The 12,439-nt window shown below is 39.5% G+C and overlaps 1 protein-coding gene and 3 long non-coding RNA genes across 4 annotated transcripts in view; 2 read left to right on the top strand and 2 right to left on the bottom strand.

Moving 5' to 3' along the window:
* ulk2 (unc-51 like autophagy activating kinase 2) overlaps nt 1-12,439 on the bottom strand; it is a 39,183-nt gene that overhangs the window by 12,047 nt on the left and 14,697 nt on the right. Inside the window, exons 8-14 of the mRNA XM_027999370.1 lie at nt 8,180-8,281; nt 8,031-8,089; nt 7,603-7,685; nt 6,897-6,947; nt 6,716-6,804; nt 6,216-6,384; nt 3,417-3,474 (exon numbers count right to left, since the gene is read on the bottom strand). Of these exons, the coding sequence (XP_027855171.1) occupies nt 3,417-3,474; nt 6,216-6,384; nt 6,716-6,804; nt 6,897-6,947; nt 7,603-7,685; nt 8,031-8,089; nt 8,180-8,281 (611 nt within the window). The remainder of the gene's footprint in view (nt 1-3,416; nt 3,475-6,215; nt 6,385-6,715; nt 6,805-6,896; nt 6,948-7,602; nt 7,686-8,030; nt 8,090-8,179; nt 8,282-12,439) is intronic.
* Nucleotides 8,245-12,404, top strand: LOC114133462 (uncharacterized). Its single transcript, XR_003593185.1, has 2 exons — nt 8,245-8,342; nt 12,175-12,404. It is a non-coding gene; the product is annotated as an uncharacterized LOC114133462 (long non-coding RNA).
* On the bottom strand, nt 8,653-10,412 carry LOC114133460 (uncharacterized). Its single transcript, XR_003593183.1, has 2 exons — nt 9,339-10,412; nt 8,653-8,832 (listed from the first exon to the last, which is right to left on the bottom strand). It is a non-coding gene; the product is annotated as an uncharacterized LOC114133460 (long non-coding RNA).
* LOC114133461 (uncharacterized) lies at nt 10,692-11,453 on the top strand. Its single transcript, XR_003593184.1, has 2 exons — nt 10,692-10,877; nt 11,384-11,453. It is a non-coding gene; the product is annotated as an uncharacterized LOC114133461 (long non-coding RNA).

Raw genomic sequence — 12,439 nt, 5'->3', positions numbered from 1 at the left:
AAACAACCAATGAGCCTAGAGCACATCCTGCTGAAGGCGGTGCTAGAGGTGGGACTAGAGGCACGTGTTGCAGCAGGGCTCAGTGTTATCAAACACGGGAGGAGAAGTGCATAAAGGCACAGCTTTTGCACTTTTTGTTATTCAAGGGGAGCAGAATGTTCTGAACGTTTGTCATGACCGAGTGACCCGATAGAATTCTGTCAGCATGTAGAACAAGGGCCATGGTGGGAGGAGCAGAACAGACCGGAGGGAAACAGCATGGTGGAAACGCTGGGAGGGTCTTGGAGAGTCAGACATGTGAGGAGAGGACAAGTCCAGACAAAAAACCACTGAGGGAGCAGCCTCCTGCTCCTCACCCTCCTCCTGCTCACATGACTAGATCTGAGATCTAAACATCACTGCATCCCATCCTGCTCTTCCTCCTCCTCCTACACACTCCAATAACAATCAGATGTCTGCTAACTTTATTGATCCCAGTGAGGGCTAGCTACAGAGGGAGGGGCTGCTGGATGCTGAAGAGAGGAAAGAAATGTGTAAATCTGTTTATAGAAAGTGAAACAACAAGAAGAAGAAGCTGCCAGCCATCTGCCCGTTAACCAAGCAGGCCAGCAGAGGGGGGATGGGATCCAACTGAGCTGCAGAACCCTGTCACTTCTCTTAGCCCTTAGGACACTCCCCACCCCCACCTCCAATCCCAAACCATATAGGACGTGAACATAAACACTTCCACAAAAACAGAAGTACAGCGTTACTACCATCAATAAATCTTAACAGGCAACTCAGATAATTTTGGAACTGTAACTCTCAGTGTTAACAGTTAGCTAATTTATGCAACATTTGTTGACGTACAGGAATCAGGCAGTACAGAGACAGATATTACAGAAACAAATGGCTGCAGCAGGAGGAGGCAAACAACGGCACAGAGACAGAGCAACAAAAAAAAGAATTCACACTTCCTGAACTTTTCCACATTTTTGGCTTGTTGCATGTCAACGAGCCAAATACAGAGTAGTGTAATAAACTAGCATAATAAACATGCTAGTTCTCCCCCTGAAAGACTAAAACTTTAAACTTGTACAGAACACTGGAACTGGAAGATATTTTAAATATCCAAAACAATACAAGCAAAGACAATAAATAAAAAACAACTGAAACCAGAAATAAAATGGATGACGATGTCTTTAACCAAAATTGCCCTTCAAAAATAATCAGAAAGGAAATTACGCAGCTCATTTAAATTCATTATGTGATTAATTGATTAAAAGCTTACTGTGACAGGCTTAGCTCTGCATTCATTTTCATATCCCTAAAACTATTACAACCAATCGTTTTCATAAATCCCCAATTAAACAGATTCCTCAGCTGCTATGTGGAGGCCTCAGATTTTCTCCGTTTACTAATGCTCTACAGCAAAGTTTCCATCAGCGATACATTCAAAACATTATTAGACAGCAGAACTGAGTAAAGCAGATGGTCTCCATCCAATCTGCTCCGCGGCCAGCAGTGCACTTCACAGAACTGGTTTATATATTAAGAGTGGCAGTGCAGTGTCGAGTAGCGCCTACCACAAATGATATGGAAACACTTTAAACGAGCTGGAGGTGATGTTCTGGTCAGAATTAGCCTACGCACACATACACACACACAGACTAGTCGACTCTTTACTCTGCAATGACTTTCTTCGGGGCCAGTCGACTAGTCGTAATCACGTGACAAAACTGATTTTTCCAAGAAAACAGAAGATGAACTAGGTGAGTTCTTCAGACAGCTCAAGTTGTATAGAAATGTAAATAATTTACCAAAGAGAAGCTGAAAATTCCAGCAAGGGCTACTAGAATAGGGGGGTTCCGGAGCACTCCACAGAACCGCGATAACCACAGCGGTTACCGCGGTGCCACGCATATAGAGACTGTAGACCGCGGTAGACTGGAGTCCGATACCCTTCCTCGGGTCACTGGGGCCATGCTTCTCTCCTCCCTTTTCTTTATCAGTTTATTTGATTATTCTGAATAATTGATTCATGACATAAAAAATAATCTACGAAAATTGTTAGTTGTTAAATTTTCTTTAAAAAATTGGCTTGCAACTATTAGCTAATAAAATATTTATTTTATTATTCAAAAAGGGAATTTTTTTTATTGGCATCCGCTAATGCATTTCTAATATTGTAAAGTAAAGTTAACGCGGTTAAATTAAAAATCTACAGAATGTGTCTATGCCAAATTTTTAAAAATCCAGTTGATCGTCAGAGTAATCAATTGGAATTGTTGCAGCACCACTCTACACGTACAAAGCTGGTAGAGATATTTTAAAAAAACCATTATACTTTGTAACCCATTTATTATTTGCCTTCCACATCAATTATTCAGGACTCTGCGCTGGTCTAAATCCCAATATACATTAAGGTTTATGTTTGCAATGTAGAGGTGTGAATACTTTTACCAGGTAATGTGGATTTATTTGAAATCGCTTATGCAGAAAAAAAAGAGAATTTAATTTGACCAACTGCATCTATTCTAATGAAAAACAGGCGTGTCAGACTAACATCCAGACAGTAGAGGAACAGTTGCTGTTCACTGATGCAGCAGATGATCTGGTGGGTGTGTGATCCACGCAGTTCTCCGGTTGAGTGGTGATGTTTTTAGCACATCACCACTTTGTTTTTGGCTCTCTGTCTGATTTGTATCTGACTCATCATGCAGATATTAACATGCACATTCACCAGAAGCATGGATGAGACATCACACCAGGCTGAGAGGAGGCTATTTTTCTTGGCATGACGTGATTGAAAAACAAAGACAGACTGGTTGACCCAGAAATATTACAAGAAAAATATTACATGGGTGTGAACGGTTGAATGTAAATGAAATCTGGTGGCATTACGCCGTGTAACACAAATAACACCAAGAAATGCCTTCATGTGTGTGACGCATAAGGCAAAATATGCAGCATCACAACATCCTGGTTTGTTCTTTGGCTGTTTAATAATTGCAAATTATAAATGTTCCCTGTTTTTAAAGATCTGAACATAAGGAACACAAGGATTTGAACTTCAACATCCACCATAATTTTTTTTATGTATGCTGAATGTTTAAGATCAATTCCAAACACAAATTTTAAAAAAAGAAGAAAAAACACCTCAGGAATTAAAACCAGCCTGACATCTAAAACACATAAAAATTCAAACAATTAGAAGCCTGAAAGTAACATGAAGTGCTAAAAATATGGATATAAACTATGCACATTTCTAATCTGAAATAAAATGACACATTCAGGAACAACAGATTAGAAAAAAAATTTACCACCCTCATAAAAGCTTTTGGTTAAAATAAACTATTGTTTTATGCTAAACTATTGTTTTATGCTAAAACAAATTAACATAAATCTTGTGTAATGTGCTAAAGTCTCATACTCACCCTCCACACATAAGAAAGTCATTGGACGGTCGGTGACCTGCTCCTACTGGTTGGTCATCTATGGAGGAAGACAAAAACAGCTGAGTATAGAGGTCAGAAGTGTGCAGCATCTTAATGAGAACAAAGAGGAGAACATAAACTAGGTCTTTAAATGCCACCTGACACTGCCAATACCATGCCCCTGCTCTACCTTGGAGCACACTTCAAGGATGGACCAGTGTCAGTGTGTGTGAGTTACGTAGAGTAGATGCTATGCAGCGGTACACTTCACTTAGAACTGCATGATAATGGGAAATATTGTGATGACTACATCATGTCTATTTTCTTCTTCGCTGTCCTGATCTGTCACTCTGTGACCTTTAGCACTTTGAATATCATTAGTGTTCTGTGTGAGCATCTGCTGCCTTGAGAGTCTGTTCTAGGTAAATATATATTATATTAGCTTGTAAAATACATACAGCATATGGCAAAAATCGAACTTTCAGCCAACTGGCAACAAATTTGCACTCATCAAAGATGGATGCAGAAAAGCAAGCTAGCAAGAATATATTAGCAGCTAGTTACCGGCGGCATCAATCACCTCAAGTCATATGACAATGTCTACACGTGACACCAGCAAGAAAAAGAAAAAAAATACACACATACAAGAACATGCAGATTAAATTATCCTGCCACGACAAAACGTAAGACCTGTGATTAACGTATTCATGACCAACTTATCTGATTGGGGGTTTTTTGGATTAATTTAACATTGTTTTAATATGCACGGATACCCTGTAAAGCATAACATAGTCCAAAACAATAATATCTCAATTTTCTGTGGAAGTTAATGTTTAAAGTAAAACGACATCTGAGTAATACAGACAGGCAGTTTTGTGATGAATTACCTGCAGAAACACCACTGTTCTGTGGACTAAGACAGAATTTGGGCTTGCATGACATTTAAAGAGTTAAATGCATCAACGTCAGAGTTTACCACATACCAGCAAAAGTAAACTATATGCTCGATTTCAGATTCAATAAACAGATTTGCAACATAGATACATTAGAATTAGTAAAGGAATCAGTAAGTCTGAAGATAATAACTGCACCTAGAAATAATCTGGTGACAGGAATTTGCTGGTTTTCATCCTGACCGATGACGGAAGCCGTTGGAATCTCAAAACTGTAAACATCTTTACAGTTTGAAACAGTTTGAAGTATAACCCGTCTTCATTGTGGAAGTTGTTACAGAGTGAAGATGCCTCAGAGTTAGCTATTTTCTGTATGGATGAAGTCAGAAGAAGCTGTTTAAAAAAGGGAAATTAAGGGCGCGGCTGCCCGTTGTCTAGACCTGTCGCAATAAACAATTAATCAATTAATCACACAATAAATTAAAATGAGCTCAATAATAAATAAAGGGCAATAATATTCCTCATTTGCTTTTTGTCCCGTGTCTCTCTCTTTTTACCAGAGACTGGATGACAAAAAGCTTCACTCTGGTGTCTTGCATTAGTCCCTACCCTCTCGATTCCTTGATAATGGCTCAACACACATGGAGCTAAAAGCGCCAGTTTTTCTCCACAAGGACTGAATCCAACAAACAGGACACGATAGCAACAACAGCGACAAAAGTTTAACAATTTTCAACTTTCTTGTGTCACATCGCTAGTCCACATGTGCAGGTCTGCATGTACGAGCTAGAAATTTCACATGCACAAATTATGCCATTCGCTTTTCTGGATGAAGGCAAGCAACTATCGCCTCACTGTGGCGTGCAAGCTCCATAGAAATGAATGGAAAGGGAGCAGCGCTGATCCACAGGAGCAGTGCTGTCTCCTGTGACTGTGTGACCATTACCTCAGTTACTTGCCAGGCTCTTGGTCTCCTACCACAGAGTGCAGCATAAAGTGAGCCAGGGATATGTTGGTTTAAAAGCCCAAATGCCAGCTGCAGTCAGGGAGAGTTTAGGTTTAAACTGGATGACCGTGGTGAACCACTGAACCTGTGGAGCCACTATGTTGTAAAACATTAGCCACTAAACAATACAACCAACAAATCTGCACCTAAAATGCACCGACGGTTGGGGACCGTCCTGTTGACAGTCCACAATCACTGAGGTGCGGTGGAGTTTCTGATATGGGCCACATGGGCAACGGCCCAGGGTGGCATGTTGTGGATGGCTCACCTACCTCATCTCCCCTGCCATCAAGCGAGGATCTGAATGTGAACAGTGCTTAATGCAAACTGTCCCAACTCCCCCTCCCAAATTTTTTATTTGAAAATGTCTTCCAGTACCAATACTAAATGTTCAATTGAAATTATTTAATTGTTCTCTGAGAGGGTGTATCTGCATTGTTATGCAATTTTTTTATGCTATTAGTTAACAGTGGTCTCAAAATGACAATAATATTGTTTATCACAATAATTTCTCAGACAATTAATTGTTCAGCAAAATTTATTATTGTGACAAGCCTACAGTTGTCGTTTGCTGCATGTCTTCTCCCTCTCTCACAACCCTCTGTCCTGTCAATCTACTGTAAAATAGAGACCACTAGAGCCTAAAAATTCTTTATGAAATAAATGAATGATACTGCATCAAGATGTTCAATACGGCAATCGCAAATGTCTGCTTGAATGCAATACTTATTTGCAGAAAATTCTATGTCAATAATATTTAAACTGTTGGATAGAACTTTATAGCCTTACTGCAATTACCATTCTTGAACCTATTGGTTTTATATTACTGAAGGCAAAGGGGTCAAAGTTATTTATTTTTTTTAAATGTAGACTTAAACGGACTAAAACTGGGACACTTACAGCTGTCAGTGGAGATGTGAGGCACCAGAACAAAATCGTCCGTGTCGCAGGAGGAGTTCTTGCTGCTGGTGCTTCCTGCAGACTCCTTGGACAGCTGCAGGAAGTTGGGGGGACCAAGTGGAGGCGATGACAAACCATCCTCAACCAACGTTTGCATATCTGGAAGAGACTGTGGAGGAGCCATATAGAGAAGGAAGAGAGGATCAAACTGTTTCGTGCCTTCAAAGGTGCCCTTAAAGCTTCCAGGCTAACCTGTTGCTTCAGTTAAATGAAGAAAACCACACAGATCAGCAGAACACACACAGAGACGTATTGCTCTGCATTCACCATAATGTAGAAGAGCCACTGTGCAAAAAAAGCCCGACAGAATAGCCCTTAGGATCATTGGGACACTCAAACCACTCCACCACAATAAGGTGGCAACCCATGGAGGCTGGTCAGTTAATCACTTAACAATAATCCCTTCTGAACAAGGATTTATTAAGTACCATCAAACTCACAGGTGGAGAGTTGTAGCGGATAGAGGGGGAGGAGCCACAGGGACTTTCTGTCACTGCGTTGGGGATGCTGGGGACGGGTACTGGACACGCTGAGGGAAACAGTGACTATTATTAGCATTTACTGTGCATTGTACTGCAGTAGGGTTGAGAAATTTCCCAAGTTTGTAATCTTTGTACTTACATTTTTTGATGGTGGATGATGGTTCCAAGAAAGGATGGTTGAAAAATGTGTCTGCAGAGAAGGGAATTACAGATTTAGGATAAGAGTATAAGACTTCAACAAGCCTGAAGGCAGAACTCAAGATATGCAAAACCTCTTTCACTAACCACTCATTACTCAGAGAAGCATTCAGCCTTTTCAATCCAGTCATTTTTGTTCTTGTTGTTATTAGATGAAATACTCATAATCCATTAAAAACAAAAAAATTTAAAAATGTAATTTTCATATTTTAGAGCAACAACTTTTAAAAGGAGGAATAAAGCATGTTATTTTCTTGGAATGAGACCGATTTCCACATGAATGGAAAATGAAAAACGTTTTGAGTTCTGTTGCATGTTGATGCACTGGGTTCTTTGTAATTAAATGTAGCCGTCACTTTAAGAGACTCTGTTTCTGGTTGCTATTAGAGCTTCACATCCTCCACAAGAATAAACTTAAAAATCTCTTTGCACTATTTGTGCTATTTTGTTGTAGAAATTCTACATAGATGTGTAAAAATGTACAGACATAAGTGCTAAAATCACCCTATTACATTTGTAATATAAAGCATAGGTCATGTCTGTATCATTTTTGTTCAGTTTTGAAGAGCCATTGCAGTGAGGGTGAGGAGTCGCATGTGGCTCTGGAAGAGGAGGTTGAAGACTCCTGATGTAGAGAAAAGACTCACCAAAGTCCATCCTGTCTTTCTGATTCCTCTGCAGCAACCCAAGCAAAAGGTCACCAAGTTGAGGAGATGTCTCCCTGGGGATTCTGCAGAATGTCAACATTAATATCAGAGAATAATGGCCGGAAAGCACAAAGCCAGCTGTTTCCAACTAGGGTGTGGTGGTTTCTACCAGCCACGCATCAATGTGATTGGTCACAATTTAAGTATTTTCCTACACAGTATTCATTTTTTTCTTTGCTCTACCTGTAGGACATGTGGGTATATAACACAATTTTCCAATAAATAACATCTTGCATTAGGAGCTCAATTACTTATTTTGGAAGAGCCCAACTGACTCAACCCAGGATCAGAGCCACAGTAAATGAAAAGAATGTGTGATACCAAGCAGATCTAAGCAGACAACCATCAGTACAAAGATTGAGACTTACATAGGTTGTAGATTCTTATTCTTCTCATAAAACATCCTCAAATCCTGTGGACTGTTAGCCTGAGAAAGGTGATAATACAATATGTGATGTTAGAACGCATTACTTGACTCACTTATCTGATTGCTATGGTTTTTGTGCATCATATTAACCTGAAATGGCGGCTTGCCAACCAGACACTGATAGATGACCGTTCCGATGCTCCACAGGTCGGCCTTGGCATCATAGTTCTGGGACATGATGACCTCTGGGGCCTGATAGAACACATCACAACAAGGAGAGTAAGAAGAGTTAGAGAGCAAGCTCCTGGCAAAGGTAAGAACTCCAAATGTTGACCCTGTATATCGTTCCCCAACAATGTGAACTAGTTTTTAGTTCAGTTTTTAGCTCCAAATGCAGAATTCAGGAAAAGTTGCTGAGCACCACCACCCAGGAATACAAGATCCTCCATAGCATCCCTGAGTTGATCTGCCTCACCACCCTGTTCCCATCAGCAAGGATGGGAATCGAGAACCAGTCCTTCTTGTTCAATTACATAGAATGATCCCGCATAATGGTTCCCATAACATGCGACACATTTGCGTGATGACATAATTACACGTATGTATTTTGCTTTTGAAAGTATTTGTCAAGTTCTTTTTTAAACTGTGCAATTTCCCCACTTGAAAAGGGATGGATGACCCCATGCAGATTCTTAATGACAGGGATTTTACTCGAAGGACCAAACAGTTTTCCTTGCTTTTACTTCCATTTATTTCAGTGTATGGACATGTTCACCATTGATCCAGAGGATGCAGGTAAAAACCTTTAAACAAACCCAAAAAATAATAATTACTAATCTGTATAAATTAATTTCACTTAGTTGCAAATTATATAAATAATACCAAGCAACCCATCACAAATTAAATATACAAAATAATCAAAATTAAATACACAAGTAACTAAACTTATGTTAACTTTAACTTAACTTTAAAGTGCATTTCAAGTTAATATTTACATTTCATACACATACATTTCTTAGCATACAAACATCTGCTTCTCAACATTAATAATAAATATTTATCATAAATTTAGCTTTAAATTATTCTTTGAAGTTGATGGTAAATTAATTAACAATTGAACTTGTTACCCAAATCCATTTCATCAATGCAATGATCAATTCAATCATAAAAGTCCATCAGTCAATGAACGGCAAGCGTCGCCGCTGCAATCCACCACCTCAGTTCAGCTGTCACTAATGATCCGATCGGCCAAACCGGATTGTAGACAACTTTGCGGTCCGATCTCATAACATCACAGTTTATGTCTTACCGGCTGCCTCTCTGCTCATCTAAAAGATCATCCAGTTGTACACAGGTTGACTAGGATCTGTGATTCAAAAGGTCCCAAACTCCTGTCCTCTTTGTTTGACGGCTTTAACTTCCGTCTTCTCTTTTTTTTTCCTTGTCCGTCCCGCTTTTAGGTCCGTGTGGGAACGCACGACTTTTTTTTTTCTTCTTCTTTCTGATTTGACTTCACACCTCCCACTCGATCTTTCCATTAATCAATGGGAAGATCGCAGCCCATTGTCATCTTGGTACATCTGGAGTTTTTTCTCTTTGGTTTGACTTTCCATTTGTTCCTCTACAGGTATTAAGACAATGAGCCTCCTAACATCCCTGTGAAGAATGGTGGTCTTGATTTTGTCTTTCTTTGGTGGATGAGTTGGTCTTTGCTCGACATGTCTTGTTATAGGGGTGCAATAACTTGGGACAACCTGGACATTTACGTCCCTCACAACACCCTTCTTGTCAGGACTTGCACTTACAACTTTGCCCAGCATAAACTGCCCTCTAAGTGCATTTTGGTCACACAACCAGACGATGTCCCCAACAGCCACATTTCTCTGAGAAGTGTGCCACTTGCTCCTCACAAAAAGGTTAGGACCAGCCAGTTGCCTCCAACTTTTCCAGAACTTGGTGACCTCATTTTGCATAGCTCCAAGTCGTTTGAATGAATAGCTGGAAAAATCAAACATTCTCACATCACCACTCTGAGATGCTCGTCCAAGCAAAAGACTGTTAGGTGTTATGTACTGAATACAACCCTCTCGACTTTGTATTCTCGCATCAATTGGGCGCTCATTTGCAAGATTGGCAGCGTTGTACAGAATTGTATGAAATTCACTGAAAGTCAGTGTAAATTCTTGACCAAGACTCTGGAAAGCTTTTTTCACAATGCCAACAGCAGCTTCAGCAGCTCCATTTCTGTGAGGTGAGTCTGCGGGAAGGATTTTCCACACCCATTCAGTCCCATTCTTTGCTGCTGCTTCTTCCAAATCTGACCTGTTTTGGGTGCTCAGGTATCTGTACAGTTCCTCCAAAACTGGTTTGGCTCCAACAAAATTAGTCCCTGCATCAGACCAGATCTTTTGTGGGTGACCTCTGATCGCAGTAAATCTCTGATAAGACATCAGAAAACTTTCAGTGGAAAGCGAGTTTGCTAATTCAGTGTGAATAGCTCTGCTGGCCATACAACAAAAGACGACTCCCCAGACCTTAATCGTCACCCTTTTCTTGACGTCATCTCTGACATGATAAGGCCCGAAGAAATGGGGGCTCGTCCGGGAGAGGTCCCGGGTTCAAATCCCGGACGAGCCCCCATGTGAAGTCAAATCAGAAAGAAGAAGAAGAAAAAAAAGTCGTGCGTTCCCACACGGACCTAAAAGCGGGACGGACAAGGAAAAAAAAGAGAAGACGGAAGTTAAAGCCGTCAAACAAAGAGGACAGGAGTTTGGGACCGTTTGAATCACAGATCCTAGTCAACCTGTGTACAACTGGATGATCTTTTAGATGAGCAGAGAGGCAGCCGGTAAGACATAAACTGTGATGTTATGAGATCGGACCGCAAAGTTGTCTACAATCCGGTTTGGCCGATCGGATCATTAGTGACAGCTGAACTGAGGTGGTGGATTGCAGCGGCGACGCTTGCCGTTCATTGACTGATGGACTTTTATGATTGAATTGATCATTGCATTGATGAAATGGATTTGGGTAACAAGTTCAATTGTTAATTAATTTACCATCAACTTCAAAGAATAATTTAAAGCTAAATTTATGATAAATATTTATTATTAATGTTGAGAAGCAGATGTTTGTATGCTAAGAAATGTATGTGTATGAAATGTAAATATTAACTTGAAATGCACTTTAAAGTTAAGTTAAAGTTAACATAAGTTTAGTTACTTGTGTATTTAATTTTGATTATTTTGTATATTTAATTTGTGATGGGTTGCTTGGTATTATTTATATAATTTGCAACTAAGTGAAATTAATTTATACAGATTAGTAATTATTATTTTTTGGGTTTGTTTAAAGGTTTTTACCTGCATCCTCTGGATCAATGGTGAACATGTCCATACACTGAAATAAATGGAAGTAAAAGCAAGGAAAACTGTTTGGTCCTTCGAGTAAAATCCCTGTCATTAAGAATCTGCATGGGGTCATCCATCCCTTTTCAAGTGGGGAAATTGCACAGTTTAAAAAAGAACTTGACAGTATTCAAAGTATGTTTATATTTCACAAAAAAAAAAATAATAATACTAGGGTCAGTTGCAACATGTTCAGAACTTTAATCACAATAAAAGGAAGACATGCCTCCAGCATCTTCAACCAGTTGACCACACAGCATGCAACTGATTTGTATGACTGTAGAGTTTGATACGTTGCTTAGCAACGGCGGTGACTCTCGAGGAGAGCTTCCACCACTGCATCTGCTATGAATATCCCAGGTAATGTTAAACTCTGCGTCCTGGTTATTGTTTTAATGTGGCGTCATACTGTATGAATAATCTCCATGTCATTTACAGTCAGACTCAATCCATTAGAATATGGGTTCCAATAAGGCTTGTTTTTTTTTACATTAATAAGAACCTTTTGAAAACCATTCTAAAACATATTTTGATAAGACCCACATTTCTTCATTAGGAATATTTTTTATTGGTTTGATTTAATAGTCTAATAATGCTTTCATTAGCTTTATCCAAGAAATTGTCATACATCAAGCTTTATAGCAGCATGTGGGGAATTAATCAGTATAACATGTTTAACTTGTGAACAGAGGTACAGAAATGCATGAATTTTCATTAATATTCTGCTTTACTGAATAGGACTGTAGCTGGGGATTGCCAGAGTGATGCTGGCTCAGAGGTAAGCTCTCACAGTGTTAGGGACCTCTTTCATCGAGGCAGGGAAGAGTAAAATGACAGAGGCAAAAATATAAACAATAAATAACATCTGAGAGGCTGATTTCCACAGCTGGACACACCTCAAGTCTTGAAAAAGCCTTCCTGAAAAGGCAAACATGCAGATTTGTCTGCACAAAAACTGTTCATATGCAGAAAGTTGCATTTCATGATAAAATGTTCATTTGAA

The sequence above is a fragment of the Xiphophorus couchianus genome, chromosome 18, assembly GCF_001444195.1.
Source record: "Xiphophorus couchianus chromosome 18, X_couchianus-1.0, whole genome shotgun sequence".
Classification (NCBI taxonomy): Eukaryota; Metazoa; Chordata; class Actinopteri; order Cyprinodontiformes; family Poeciliidae; genus Xiphophorus; species Xiphophorus couchianus.
The sequence above is the reverse complement of the archived record's forward strand: the minus strand, read 5'-3'. Positions and strand labels throughout refer to the sequence as shown.